We start from the raw sequence: 15,093 nt of genomic DNA on the forward strand, positions 1-15,093 counted from the left end.
ACTCCCGTGACAGCCCGGTGGGATATATCGCAGCCTCCGGAGGCTTTACCCAGATATATTTTAGTGCCTGAAACATGTAGTTGTGTGTAGACAATCCATAAAAAAAATTCTCGACGGAGTAGCATCGTTTTATTCTGGGTCGTAGCACTGGCGTTTGATTGACAGTTGAGCACCCACAGCCTTTGAGAAAGGAGGGCAGCTTGATTCTGTTATGATTTTTAAAATATCCTTTTCTACACCTGGCTACTGGGTTCTTAGCCGAAATCTGTGCAATTTAGTCAAATTTAGAAGATTTGTATTTTCACTTTACACAGAGGTTTGGATTTAGCGGTTAAGGGGTGAAAGTTTAAAGTATCAGGCCTCAAGTAGCATTAATGGCTTGGGGTGGATGTCGGAAGCTGAATTAACACAAATTGCCCTGAAACAAAACGAACCGATAGCGTTCAGCTCATGCTACCTTCTCCGCATACTGCCTGCCCTCTCAAGGCTGAGCGCTCGCCACAATTAACGGCTGTAATTCCCGTAAGGCCCCTCTTACAACATAAAGCATGACAAACGACAGAAGGCCTTCCCTTTCATGACGTCGCCTCTAATCAAGCATGTTGACTGATAAGAAAAGTGTCACGGCGAGCTCGCTTATTGACAGCCTGAACTGCGCACATCAAGCGTCGGCACTATCACGTTTGGCCGACAAACGGCAGATGCCATCGATCGCTGCACTTTTGACCGACTCCGTGGCGGCGGGCGGTTGAGGAAATTAGCCGACACATGGCCAAGACGATAGCGATTGGTTGCCGTGTGATGCGCTCATTTGCATGCAAAATGCGGAGCATGTATAATTCCGACAACTGATTAATCAACCGATTAATTCCATAGATATATAATTAAGTCAATGTTTTTTTGCTCCCTTCACGCTTACAAAAAACCCCGATATGAATAACGAGCAGAACATTTGACTGTGTACTGTTAGAATTTGTTTGACATTACAACAGAGAGATAAAACATTTTGAGTGGTGTGGTGGAGGGGCGTGATGAATCTTTTTATTTCGACTTTTGTTGTAATGTGTAACTTTGCAGGGCCAGATAATTGACTCCTGTGTATTTTATGATTTTTTCGAGCATTTTTTTAATGTTTATCAGTAGTTTCTGAATTGGATTTGTAAAAAATAAATAAAAATAAATTGCGAACCCCCTTAGATAGCCATGGCCACCCCATGCCCCTCCTTCAAGAATAAAAGTCTAGCTCCGGCAGTGGATAATAAATTAACACCCTTTCTTGGCTTCCTTTCTGCTTTCTTGTTTTTTTCCTCCTAAGCTTAATTAATCAAATATTGAAGCAAAGTGGAACCAGGGGTAGGGGAATGGTGGGTAGAAAAGATGGTTCCAAGAACCTCAAAGTTCAATTTATGCCTCAAGATGTGGCGTATTAAGGAAAATAGAAGACGAGGCAGAGGAGTTCCAGACGTTGACATTTGGCTAATCTTTGGCCTCTTTTGTTGTCGTTAAGCTTTCTCTCTCGCTCTGACGTGAACAATTTCAAGCCGCAAGCTGTGATGAAGCAGGCCTGGGCTGCCAATCGCTGCCTTTTTATTTGAATGATTATCCGATGCTGATGCAATGCTTCATCCATATTACGAGACACCGGCAAAACATTTTGGCATTTAGCTGTCGAGGCCTTTTGCATAGAACTCGTTTCTTCCTCACTTTCTTGAAATTCTGCAAAATCTGATTCATTGGTGTTAAGAACTGCAAATAAAAACTATTTCCAACAAGTGTTGAATGCATGTCACCAGCAGAATAAATGCTCCCATTTTGGGCAGTTTTTATCTCAGGAATGATTCATAATCATGCCTAATTGCGCCTAATCGACCACACGCGGTTAACTCGACAGAGGCTATGTGTGACCGTCTTGAGGCCACCGACTTAATGCAACACTCTTTCTATAACATTGCTCTTGTTTTAGCCTAAGCCGCCGTCGCTATCCCGCGTTAATATTTAATAGTGGAAAAGCATCCGAGAGAAGGAAGGCGCAAGATTTACATATTTGATATTCAATTCCCCAGGAGGCAATCTGGCTTCCTTCTTGACCTAATTGTGTAATGTCTCGAAAGGATCATAGTATGTGGGATGCCCCTTGGGTCATGGCGCAGCACACTGTTATTATTATTATTATTATTATTATTAGTGAATGAATGAATCAGCTTTTTAGAAGCGAATTCAAGGGATCCTATTTAAACTAGTAGAGAATTTGTGTGTGTGTATGTGTATGTGTGCGTGTGCGTGCGTGTGTGTGAACCACTTCATTCTGTCCTCAAAACCCCTCAAGGATCTCAAGCTGCGTTGGAGTTCATCCTCAACAAGCAGAGTTCATCCCTTTTGTGAGAACCATTATTATCATTGTGGTTCCAATGTTTTGCAAAGATACTGTGCAGTTACCCTAGGTTAGCATGAGCAGCCGCAAACAGCTAGCCTTGGGTAGGATTAGTTGAGCATGAAATGGTTTCAGAAGCACAAATTGAGACCAAAACGTTCCTCGTAAAAGTCAGTCATATTTCATTTTTTGCGATGTTGCTGAGAAGGGCATGAACCTCCATCAATTGTTCAAACAGCCGAGCTAAAACATCAACATTCCGTGGAGACTGCTTCCAGTGTCTTTCAAAGTAGATGTCAGATCATGCAAGGACACCGGTGCTTCAATTTCACCTCGGCCGAAAGATTGTTCACTGTCATCGCGACTACAACTGAAAGGGTCGATCTGTTGTATCGTCTTTTTGCTAGCGCTTATCTTGATCTGCATCAAGGGAGAGATATGAAAGCGCCATTTAATAACAAAGAAATTCAAAACTTGTCTGATGCTCGGGCTCCACCGGAGGGACCTCGAAGCAGACGTCGGGCCCTCCGGCATGTCCTAAATCTTCCCTCAGGCGAGAGCCATACCCACAACAACCCGAAGAAGCAGAGGTCTGCCATAAATAGATGCGGCGTCTTCAGCAAGCGCAACTAAACTCGTTTTTAATTATCCCGTGCGCTGATCCCAAAATTTCCATCGGTGCAACAACAAATTGCCGGCATGCCGTGTTTATTCCCAACAGTCACCTCTGCTACGTTTTTAGCTTGGATTAACTTGCCAGCAGGTTATGCTTCATAGTCGCTGGCAATATACAATGCCGTGTAAAAGCCTCGGGAAGGGTTGCTTTCATGACCGTAGCAGGATTACGTGCGGGCCAAGGACCCCATAAATCTTGTAGTGAGGACACAGGAACTTATTTTCCTCGTTTGTGGGTATCACTGGTCCTCTTGAATTAAAACCGTAGCATCGGTTCCAAGATGGAGAAGGCTTGTTGATATTTTGGGGCTATTGACACTTAACAGAAGTGTCAAGGGCACCCCAAAGATATGCCTGATTTTGATTTGTTAATTATTCCTTGTGGGAGTTATTTCCATGAGAATTGTTTTTTTCCCCCCCTCTTTGACGTTTGCCCATGTCGGTACATAAGGTTAACAATGTCTAGCTAAATGTTAGGGAGTATCTAAAATTCATTGACTCATACATTTCCTGGTTCATCTTTTAACAATTGGTCTTGATGGTGCGGCTTCTCAGAATTGGACCTGGCTCATCTTTAACCCAAACCCACGTGATGAACCGTAAAACAGTTAAGCTAGCAGCACCTTCCACCGGCCTCCCCGGCACACAACTATCGCTATCAAGTGTCGGTCTCAACTCAAGTCCTCCTTAGTGAGGCGGAGCTGACCCAAGACACATTCGCGCTCTCACGTTGTGCGACTCCCTCCCCCATAAAGAGCCCTCGGACTCAGGCAGTCTATTTCATTGATGGATACGGTATTGACTTTACGGCCTCTTGCTCCGTGTGCACGGGAGCCGACACGGTTGGTTTCCCGCGTTCGGACGGAGTTAGCCGAGGCAGATGGATGGCAGCGAAGCTCCATAACTCTCATTTGGTGTCCGCTCCCCTGGATGTTTTATGGCCGCCGGGCTGATGGGATGTCGAGCTTTGCACGTGGGTTGTCCGCCCCTTCAAAATCCCACATTCACGTTTAATGCGTCACCCGAGGATGAAGAGCAGCTGGGTAAATATAACGTTTCCCGCTCTCAAAAATTGGAATTAGATGGAATCAAACTTTAATGACGCCCCGGAGCAGTTTGGGTGATGCTAACTGGTGCAGGCGGAACATTTGCTTATTTTGATGTTGTTTTTTGGACAAGTTCCTGGGATCACAGCCCTGTCCAACCAAACCTGTCTTCTTCCGAGGGTTTTCTGTCTGTTTCAACAAGAATCCTATTTATTTTTTATGCTCCCGAGTGTTCTTCTATTGCACTGGTGTCAAACCGGAGATCCCAACTGACACGTGGCCCAAGAGATTCTGAAAATAAGGGTGCTCATCCAGTCAATACTTTAGTGAAGGCAAACTTTGGACACCTCAGTTTACATAGAAAATGGGCTGTGCTTGAGCATGACAGAGATTTTATCAACACCGCCCATAACGTAACTCGGATAACTTTTGAGAGTCGGCTTCACTTTTTAGCTTGCCAAAAACTCCCTCCGTGTGCGCTTTGTAACAGCCTTTAATCGACTCATTTGTCTAAATAGCAACGTGTCCCCCTTTTACGTTATTGATGGAGGCTGACCGAGGAGGTGCAGGCCGGGCATTTGCTTTTTGTTTTTGTGCGGCTCGCATCAACACTTAATGGTCTTATTGGATCAATTAAAGCACCATTCTGCAAAGGTGCTCGGTAACTCATGATTTAGACAGCCTTCATCAGCTTATTGGACTCGTTAATAAGCTTAGTCAGCCTAACTCTGTGTGTGTGTGTGTGTGCGTGTGTTTATAGGACCTATTTATTTTGGGAAAGGTAGGTGTTAAATGATCAATACACAGTTCAAGTTGTAATAGATGTGAAAATATTTCCTTTTAAGTGGATCACTGGAAGGAAGCACTTTTTTGAATTGGTGTTTTTCAATGATATTTGTCTTTTTGGTCCAATAATTGGATTTAATTCCTTTCCAGTGTGTATTTTCAAGTGAATACAGAGTCATACATTGTTTGCATGTTAATCTATTTTCTCAATGTTTGTCCTAATAATAAACAACGAAGGTTTTCCTTGGTGTTTCGTACACTGAAGAGGATATGGTTTATAAAATGATTTAGAAGTTCAGTTGTCTATTTACCGAGCAGTTTTTTTATTTTTTTTTTTTGCTCCCCCGGGGTAAAAACATCAGGGGTCACCAGGAGGTAGTTCGACATGAGCGACGAGCGGATGCATGTTTCATCATTGTTTGCACTGTCGAGGCTTATCTTCCTCCGTTTAAATGCCCGGCGTGTTGGCGTGCACGTTGCAAATGAGATTAGGGCAATTCCAAAAGGGAGCTCATTTATTGTACGCCAACTCCTACTCGCCTCCCCCGCGACTTGACTTAGCGCCTTGAGAATTAGCACCGTTTTGGATTTATTGCATACATTTTCTCTGCTCTTCCCATTCAGTGCTGTTTTGATTTGAAAGTGCCCCACAGTCAGAAATGTGTTCGGAAGCAACAGCACAGTCGCTCATTTGTGTTAAGAGGGTGTTATTAAAAGCCGATGCGTAACGTGATGTCTCTGCATGTTTGTGCGGAGCTAAAGCGGCCTTGACAGCGCTTCTTTTCGCTTTCCTGCCTTCTTTTGTTCTGTGCATTCCAGAGAAATGACTTGCATTTTTTTTCTTCCCACATATGTTGGAAATGTGGTTACCAAAGATCCAGACTCTTTTGGGGATCTGATCACGTGCCAGAGTTTTATTAAAGTGTGCTTTTCTTTTTTTTTTTTTTTTATTGTGGTTACCTAAAAGTTCAGACAAGCTAGATGAAGCTGAAGAGCGAAGATGCACGTGCGTTCACATCTCATCAATCATCTTCACATAAAACTTCTTAGCCCCTGTTTCTCAATGTGATGCAATAATTCACTCCCAGTTATTATAACTGACACTTTTCACAATTGCATTTGATGACTAGAAATAATAATTTAGAAAACATGTTGTTTATATAGCAGAAGTTATTTCTCAACTCGCTCATGTTTGTCTTATTACTGCATGTGCGTCAACACGCCCCCCTTTTGAGGACACGAATGCACTGAGACTGTTTTCCCGTCATCTGTCTTGCGCTCGTTCGTCCGTGTTGACTTTACAAACTGGCTCTGTTTACTCGGTGCCCCTCTGGACTGTAAATTCCAAACAGCTTTCATACGGTCCACTACGTGCCGCCAGCAAAAGCAAGAGAATGCCCCGCCTTTGTGCGTTTTACCGGACGGACCAAAATAGCCGCCGAAAGGTCAGCGCGAGCGTGCACGACGGAGGAAAATGGCTTTTTATGTCATTACACTTTGTTTTTGTTGTAATTGTGGCGAAGCATCGGGATAGTAGTAAAAGTTAATCAAGTGGATGAGCCTTCAGCCAGAAGAAAATCCATTGATGAAAAAAAGTGATTCATTAGTGGAGTGTGCCCAAGTGGTTTGTTATCAATGTTTATCAATTTGAGGTTTTGTGAAGCCGAACGTTGGTTGCATTTTGGTTAGGAAGATGTTCACATTTTGTGTTTCTTGAAATAATCCATACAGTAAAAAAACATTGCACTCCATACCGTGCATTTGAAAATTATGAGATCACTTGGCAATTATTACTCATAACTGCTACCTTGCATAATAGAAATAATAATAAACATGCTAACTCGTGTTTTGTCTTCTTCTTTCTCTTCCATTTGCTGCTACCGCCATGACTACCTCTGTGACGCTTCACCAGGTAAATTCATTTTTCTTCTTTAAGTGTGGTGGAGCAGCATGTTGCTCATTTTGGTTTTTGAATGCTGTGCTCTGAGTCATTGTTAAAGACTTGCGTGTTTGTGATCACATGGCAGATCAATATTTCGAGTTTACACTAGCACTCTATAATAGTCACAGCATTATTAAATAAGACATAAACAATTAGTTGGTTTGTGCAGCAAAGTTAATTTATTGGGGCTCTTTCTGTTGTGTGTGACTTTGCCACAGGGGGGCAGTATAATACAGTCCTCCATACACATACAATGAAGAGTTTCACAACTACTGGAAGCGACGTGTTAAGACGAATTAATATGAGGCATTTTTCACAGAGGATACGCCTGTAAGTCAGTGTTGTGGCAGGTTTGTGTTTTTAAATAACTGTTGCGTAAAGCATTCGAACACAGCCGCCTGCCGTGTGTGTCAGCTCGTAACCATGTGACGCAATGTTCAAGTGTCGGCACTGTAGCAACATTCCGGCATATTTTTGCGATGGCGGCGGTCAAAACAAAAGCTTGTGCTGGCTTGATTCACATGCTGCTCGGCGAGGAGCAATCGCCCTGCTTTTAATCCGCATGGGCCCATCTGGTGCACGCGTGTTTGTGTGTGTAAGGATGTCACACTGCCCTTATTCACAACTCTCTCCCCATATTTCCTTAAATCCTCCCAGCTCGCCATTTGACGTGTGCCCCCCCCCCTCGCCCCCTTGTGACATTTTCATCAAGCCACACTTTTATTGTCTCTTAAGCCGCCCTTCTGCTTTATTACACTTGTCCCCCCTTGACCTCCCTTTTCATCCTCACTAAGAAGGTCGCCCCGGGGTGAATGACTCCCGCGTGTCTCTGGTGATGCTCTGCTGCCATCACATCCCATCCCATTATGACAAAGAGTATTTCACAAATGTTCACACACAGAGGTTTAAGGTAAACGGAAAAGAATCGTAACTGCCTGGCGCCGTAAATCAACAAGCTGGTATTGTCCAATAACTGATACCAGGTACCAGGTGTTTAGGTATCGGGTACTTGTGAAGGATGACGATACCAACCGACGATACTTAAGGCAAAAACTACACCTCTGACATCGGGTAATTCCTCCTCTGCAGTAGTTGGCGCTATATAGTTTGACAGATCAAGAAGAAGTGCTTTTCGACAGAAGGTGGGTAGATTATGAATTGATTCATACGTCAAGCAGGGGATGGGCTTAATAGATCTCGGAGGGGCAGCAAAAGAGGTGAGGCGATAGCCGTGAGCCGAGAATGTGGGATTATCCAGATTTAATGGAGGGAATAAAGCATCCCGCGGGGTGGCAATCCGCTTTGCGTCCGCCGTACAGATTTCCATCACGATGATGTGCGGCGGGGGTCGTCTCGGTCAAGTGCTTCAGGCCTTGAGGCGCTCCTCGTATATTTTGGTCCTTTAATGGCGTGCACTGTTGCTACTGATGTACGCACTGAAGCACCGAGGTCCAACGCAAACGTTTGTTCTCAATGTGATAATTTAATTTTCTCACTGGTAATAACAAAAATAGATTTTACTTATCAGTCGCTCAAGCGTGACCAGGAAGTGTCAGATGCTCAGGGAATTGAAGCAGCCGGGAGTCGTCCTGTCACAACACTCGCCTCCTCTCATGCACTGAACCAACAAGCGAACACCACTGGATCTCTTTGGTGACATCCAGATGCACGCTCCAAACCTTTCGCTGAGTCTGAGTGAAGAAGATCTCTGCCCCGGCAGAAATGCTGACGTGTGTAGAAAACACAAAGCAGCAAGTTTAACTATTTAGATTCATGGCCTCTCTCATATTTATAATCACTTGTTCAGCAAATGTTTTAGCCAGCGACCAATTAAAAACTGCTAGTGGACTTTTTAGCATCCTAAGACTGCCAAAGTTTTTTTTTGTTTTGTTTTTTAATTGATGCTGCATATATGTGAACTTACTTCAGGCGTCCTTAATTCACTGTGTTAAAATGGAGAAACTTATCAAGTTCCTTTACTACAGTGGAAAAAAAAACATTGTGGTTTTAATTTAGAGATGTGCATGCATAATTTCTCTATAAAAAGAAGATAGAGGCAGGTCAGCTGTTTAATATTCATCAACTTAATTGTTTTGCCCGCAGTGACAAAGAATTAAAGACTCGCTTAACCCCCTCTCGTTACATTTAGCAGGTTCTTGAAATGGCATTGAGGCTAAAACAACACAATGAATGTCTGGACTCGGGTCTAGACACGACGACAACAAAATGATTGAGTAGTTAGTGCAAGCCATTTTTTAAGGTCATATTCCAACATTTTGCTGAACCACGTAGTAAATGTTTTGTCATTTTCACATTGCTGTTGCTCTTCAGTGGATTAATGCATCCTACAATCGATCACTGACGACAGTCCCCTTTTTTTGTCCTTCGGCCTGCGACGACTTTCACGTGGAAACCAACCTGAAAAGGTTGGTTACGCAATCTGACGCCTCCTTGATGAACGCCGCGCCGCCTGTTAATAAGGCAAAGCGGCCCGCCGGCGTCCTTTCTTTTACCCGAGTCGATATGCGACACCACTTTGTCTGACTGCAGGGCTTTTTTTTTGCCCGACTGAGTCTGTGTGTGTGTTTGCTAATCCGTGTGGGTAGGAGTGTGAGTTTAACATGTTTTGCACTGAGAGTCATTGGCATCAACAGGCAGGATGATTACATGGTGTTCAAGGCAGCGATTCCAAACTACAAGGGATAGAAAAAGAGTCTTAATGTCAAACGAGACAAAATAAACAGACCTGCAGGTTGTGTATTCAAAATAACCAAACAGGTTTGCCGCAAGAATGCCGCAGTTAGCTTTATGCTAACACATAGTGGAAAATGCAATTGACAGGCTAATGATTAGCATTGATAGTCACAGTGTTATTACCCTTAAGGGATGTTTGAACACAAATGGTGGAGCAAAACAACTAGTGCTTCTGCAGCTGCGGTGGTGACTCTTCCATGGGTCTGAATATATTATACTACCCACTGGTGGCCAAAGTGGGAAAACTGGAAGGAGCAGCACAATAAATTGACTTGAAGCATTAAATAATGCTGTACATGCTGGACAATTATTTACGTTCTATTCTATATTATTAATCTTTTAAGCACATGAGTGGTATTTCCTTTTTTTGGGGGGGGGGCTGGAACGGTTTAATTGTATTTGATTCATTTCATTGGGGGAAGATGATTTGAGATGCGATTGTTTTGTGTTACGAGTGTGGTCACGGAATGAAATAAACTAGTATCTGAAGGCACCACTTTATAGTAAGAACTACCATGGGCGTTTTATCGAGACATTATTGTTAGCAAAAATATTGCAATGGTATCAGGAGCTAACCTGCAATTCTTAGCCCCAGAAGGATTTCGGATGCTCGAGCGCCTTGCGACATGTTTTCACTTCCTCAACAAAGCTTTGACTCCCAAAACTAATTCTGGTTCCACCGCCTCGCAAACAAGGAGGCGCGCAAGCGTGTCCGCCAATTATCGCTTATCTCCGACGCCCCTCAGTTTTGTCACCTGGAAAGTTTGCCTTATTAAACCGAGCTCAGCGTTTTCGGCAAAAAACAGCTGCTGAGGAAGGTGCCGAATAAATTTCCCGGGTGTGTCCGTGTTTCCCCATGCACAGCCACTGAGCCCCCCGCTCCGCCAATTCTCAACACACTGCTTCAGTCATTAGCGGCCACTGTAATTGCCTTTGTCTTACTTGGCCAAAATGTTTCTCTAACCCTTTTACTGTTGAAAATGATTTTGACCCGGGATGTGAGTGCACAACCACCACAGGTGAATAAACTTTCCAACCAGAACAAATTGGGAATCATTTGGCCACCAGACTCATTAGCGGCTCGTCCTCTCTTTATACTCCATGTCGAGGGAACGCTCCGTCACCTGAAGAAATTTGCCGCTAATCTTCTCCTGAAGGGCTTTTCCTTCTTTAATTACCAATCGAGTCAGTCTGTAAGAATTCCTGTCCCTTTTAATAATACACGTCAATATCACGCGAGGAGCCGCAACGGCACTATCGTTTTGGTCTTGATAAGTCTTATCTTGACCTCTCCCGAGAACAATGGAGGTTTATTATACTTGCCAAAAAGTGAGCTTCACCTTTTGGAATTTGCACATCCAAGAAAAAGTTGGCTGTCCTCACCCACGGAGACGAGGCCAATGTATATTCACTAGCCAAATCGTTTTTTTGCATCACTATGTTCTTCGGAATATTTGATTTAAAAATCATTTTATTTACTCCCAAAAGTTGCATCCATCTATTTCCTGTACCGATCTGTCCACGTGTAAAGAAAATTCTGCAATGGATTTCACAACAAAACAAAGACATCAACTTGACCTTGTCTGGCCACTTTCTTGTTTACCGGTGTGTTTTTTGGTGAGGATTTTGGGAGCACATTAACATCACAGTGTGTCTACCCACCGGGGTGGCCCCGTGATGAATGAGCTCTCTGTGTTTGGGATGGCCATAACGAGCAGAAAAAGCAGCCCGCTGACCTGATTTGTTGCACCACTGAGGTTCCTAATGAACATCTGACGCTCACAAGTTTTTTTTCTCGCCGCCTCACGCGGCGCCAGAATGGATTGCGTGCGTGCTTTTTGTTCTGGTGAGTCTTGAAGGAGCTTGTCGTCCTTGCTTTGCCGCCCTGACTGATGAAAGCGGAAATAATGCTGCGTCGAGGCTGGCAGGGGTCAAGAACCCATGCAGTTCGTAATAGGATCAGTCTGGTGGGTGGGCTGTGTTTTGGTACGGTAGACGGCACTCATGTCACGGGATGGCATTGAAAAGGCTTTAGATTTGGTCGTGTGCGTGTGGTTGGATAGCGAGGAAGAAGGCCGTGCACGTTTACCTCGGGGGGGGTGATCAATATGGTGGTTGGATGACTGACTGTCATGTGGGCCCTCTCCATCCCGAAGGTGGAATCACCAGGGCGGTAAAAAGCAGCGTGCTGTCGCAGGTCGTAAATACCAATGGCTCTCTTTTGTATTCACTGCATGTGTTTTAATGCTGACATCCAGCTTCAAGTGTGGCAGCATTTTTTTTCCAACTCGCTCGATGGCAAAGAAGCGTTTAGGACGGTGATTGTTGCCAATATTGTTTCTGGAAGAGCAGCAAGTAGATCATTTAATCCATTCTACGGGGACTCGAGTAGGGCCCCATCCATATCGCAATTTCTTGGGGGTGTGGTTACCGTGGCAACAGTCCTGTAGCTTTCCATAGATCACGCGTGTCTGTTGGCTGTGTCCATGGAAAGGTCATCGAATTTTGCTGACATTTCTCAGCAAGTGATGGCCACATCTCGTTTTTGGCAGCTTGAAGATGCAATGCGCCCAGGAAGTGGAACATGATACTTGGCAAGATGATGAAGAACAACAAACCATCAACAACCGTCACAAATCTGTCGCTTGATACCGAAATAGCGGGCTTCCTGTGTTGAAAAGCGTTTCTTTGACTTTTTGATGGCTCTTAGGCTAGACCTCGTGTCCTTGAGATTTTGTACCACATTTGAACCACAACTATGCTCAATTACAAAAAAAAGACTTTGATGACTCATCACATTTACAAGCAAGCTTGTGTCTGCTTTTATGCTAGAAAACCATACAAAGCTATTAGCAAGAAGCGTGTTATTTTCCCGCCATTATAGAACAATGTTATTTTACAAGCCGCTGAGCCACTCCGGCATCTTTCCTCTTTTATGACCCCTGAGCAAGCTATCAAAAGTGGCCGGGGTGACCCCCCCCCCCCCCCCCCCCCCTTTCAGTAACAGGGGGACGAGTTTAAATCCTTCTTGTCACCTCTCACCGGCCATAAAAGGCAAACGTATGTGTACACCCAAGGGTACGGCGACGAGCATTAAAGGGATGAAATATGTTGCGCGTGCGAGACATTTATCTGGCGGCGTTTACGACGCTAAAGGGACAATGGTTCGAGGTGTTTGCTAATCAGAGCCAAGGATGGAGGCGGTGGGGCCGTACATGTGAACGCGAGGTTCTTTAAAAACGACCGCCACTAAAACGTCACATTTGCCTTCATGGATAAGCCGCAACGTGCCGTCTTTCTTCCTGCCGTCCGCCTAAACATGCCAAGAATGCCGTTTCCCCATATATTTAATATGCAAACTCACGGTATGTCTTTGAAAAGTCAATATGGAGGCGCAGAGCTTTGAGGTTGTTTTGCTTTCATGAAGTCTAAACTGGATTGCTTCTGTCAATTAATTCCATGAAATTCTGGAGATAGCGTGAATGCATGCATTGTGCGAAAAGTACATTTGGACGACCGACTATGTGTCCATTGGACTTACTTGACCGTGGCTTATTTCTTGCCATTGCTGTCAACATGAGAAATTTTCGCATTACAGTAATTTAACCCAAAATGTTTGATTACAAACGAAGTTTACAGCATAATCTCTGCCTCAAAGCTTTTGCCGTGATCAGACAAGGTAAGTAGTATTTGAGAATTGCCAAAGTTGTGCTAATTCATTATTAGCTAAGTGAATGTTAACTAAGCTCCAACGACAAGTTTGGGACTTAAATCCGGTCATAATTGAGCCTCCCTTGTATGTTGAGTGTGCTATATGGGCCCAAGCTAGCACTGAAACCTTGATCGATTTTGTAGACTTTCTCTTTCGATGTGGTGATGATTCGTCATTGGACTGCAGAGTTCTGCTGTCCTTGGTTGAGGTTGAGGATAGAGCCTTTCTCATCTTGCCAAGGACAACTCTGCAGGGTGAAAATTGAGATTTTTTTTCAAGTTGCACTAAACAAACTTTCTTAAAGCGTCTGAAGGATTCTCACCGAGGGCGCGACAAGAACACAAAATGGAACATTGGACAAAGAAATCAATCGAGAAACTGTCGCAAAAGTTAACTTGCTCGCTCTGGAACTAAACCCACCTTGAATCAAATTTCTGCTTTATGAGCACATTCATGCTAACTGCGGCATTTTAATGCTATCAAAAAGGCATTGTGGTCTGCAGGTTGTTAAGCTTTATTTGTGCGAACGATGTACTTCCCGTTATGAAGTTATATGTGAAGACATAACCCCAATCTAGCATTGTTATGCTGCTGTAAAGAAGACATAACTTTTATTAGCATGATGACCGGGGGCGGAGCTTGTGACAAAGAAAACAGCTAAAGGTTTGATGATGATTTCTGGGTCTCTCAGGAAATTGGGAAAAAAAGAATTGACTCACTCGCTTTAATTGGAAGCAGATAAGATAGACAGATGGGTGACAAAAGAGTTCTTTAAAAGAGGAAAGCAGGGGACAGATGTTTGAGCTCCAAACTTAGGAGTTTCAAATGCCATCTGTTAAAAACAACAGCACGTCATGAGGCCTTGGGGCTAAAAATGCTCCATCGATCAGTTCTAGATTAGGGCGGGATTTTTAGCCGCAATCAATACGCGGTCAGTGAGACGCGCCGTATCTGCCAGCGCGTGGCCCGTCATGTTCCCTATCGACCCACGATGGCGGCTGATAAACAGGGGAAGCCCCGGCATGCTTCGACTAGCCAAACATTAACGGAAGAGTTTTGTGCCGGTGAGTTTAAGCATAGATGATCCTTTAAATGTTGATTATAGGAGAGAAAGGAATTGCTTTATGCAATTTTGTATTATTTGGCTACATGAGGCACAAGAAGATTCTGACTATTAAATCAGAACTGCAAGTGTACCTAATAGTGAGTCCAGTGAAATGATATCTTTACTATGTAATGTATCACCCACATTCACATGCATGACCCTTGGGAACATTCTGGAGTTCGTACAAACAGAGCCAAGCCATAAATCTCGAGCAATTTATTCATTTTCCCGAAGATGTATAACACTTTTCCGTAATGCTTCATTTTTTCTCGGAACTGTACTGCGTCGTCCTGTAGACCTAATCACAATCGGCGCATTGATGGAGATCATTTTTTCTTTTCACTGGGCTTATCAGTATTTTGCAGGAATACAACGCCGACATGAAAGGATGACGGATGCCTCCAATATTAAAATCAACAATTTTCCAAGTGTCAGAAGAAGAAGGCGACAGTGGAGATCTTGCAAGCTTGAGTCATTTAAACCCTCTGATGCAATCACACTATATTTTGGAATTAGCATTTTCATTCTTTATAAATGTACGCATGGATTACCAGTGAATATATACTAAATATTCAACATGTAGTTGTTCACATAGTTGACTTTGAATGAGATCCCTGTCCCAATCCCCAACTGGCTGTCATCTCTGGGTATAGGGATCGAAGGAGGCTGCCAATTGGAGCTCCAGATCCTCTCCGAGACACT

The 15,093-nt window shown here is 43.8% G+C and overlaps 1 protein-coding gene across 4 annotated transcripts in view; it reads left to right on the plus strand.

Annotated features, from left to right (window-relative positions):
• Window positions 1–15,093, plus strand: part of LOC119135322 (mannosyl-oligosaccharide 1,2-alpha-mannosidase IA) — a 67,163-nt gene that overhangs the window by 14,607 nt on the left and 37,463 nt on the right. Inside the window, exon 1 of one of the 4 annotated variants that reach the window (XM_037272789.1) lies at window positions 6,258–6,323. The exons of the other annotated variants lie outside the window; for them this stretch is intronic. Within the exon in view, the coding sequence (XP_037128684.1) occupies window positions 6,273–6,323 (51 nt within the window). The 5' untranslated portion in view covers window positions 6,258–6,272. Of the gene's footprint in view, window positions 1–6,257; window positions 6,324–15,093 lie in introns of those variants that run through there. 4 annotated transcript variants of the gene reach the window in all.

This window comes from Syngnathus acus, chromosome 16, assembly GCF_901709675.1.
Source record: "Syngnathus acus chromosome 16, fSynAcu1.2, whole genome shotgun sequence".
NCBI lineage: Eukaryota > Metazoa > Chordata > Actinopteri > Syngnathiformes > Syngnathidae > Syngnathus > Syngnathus acus.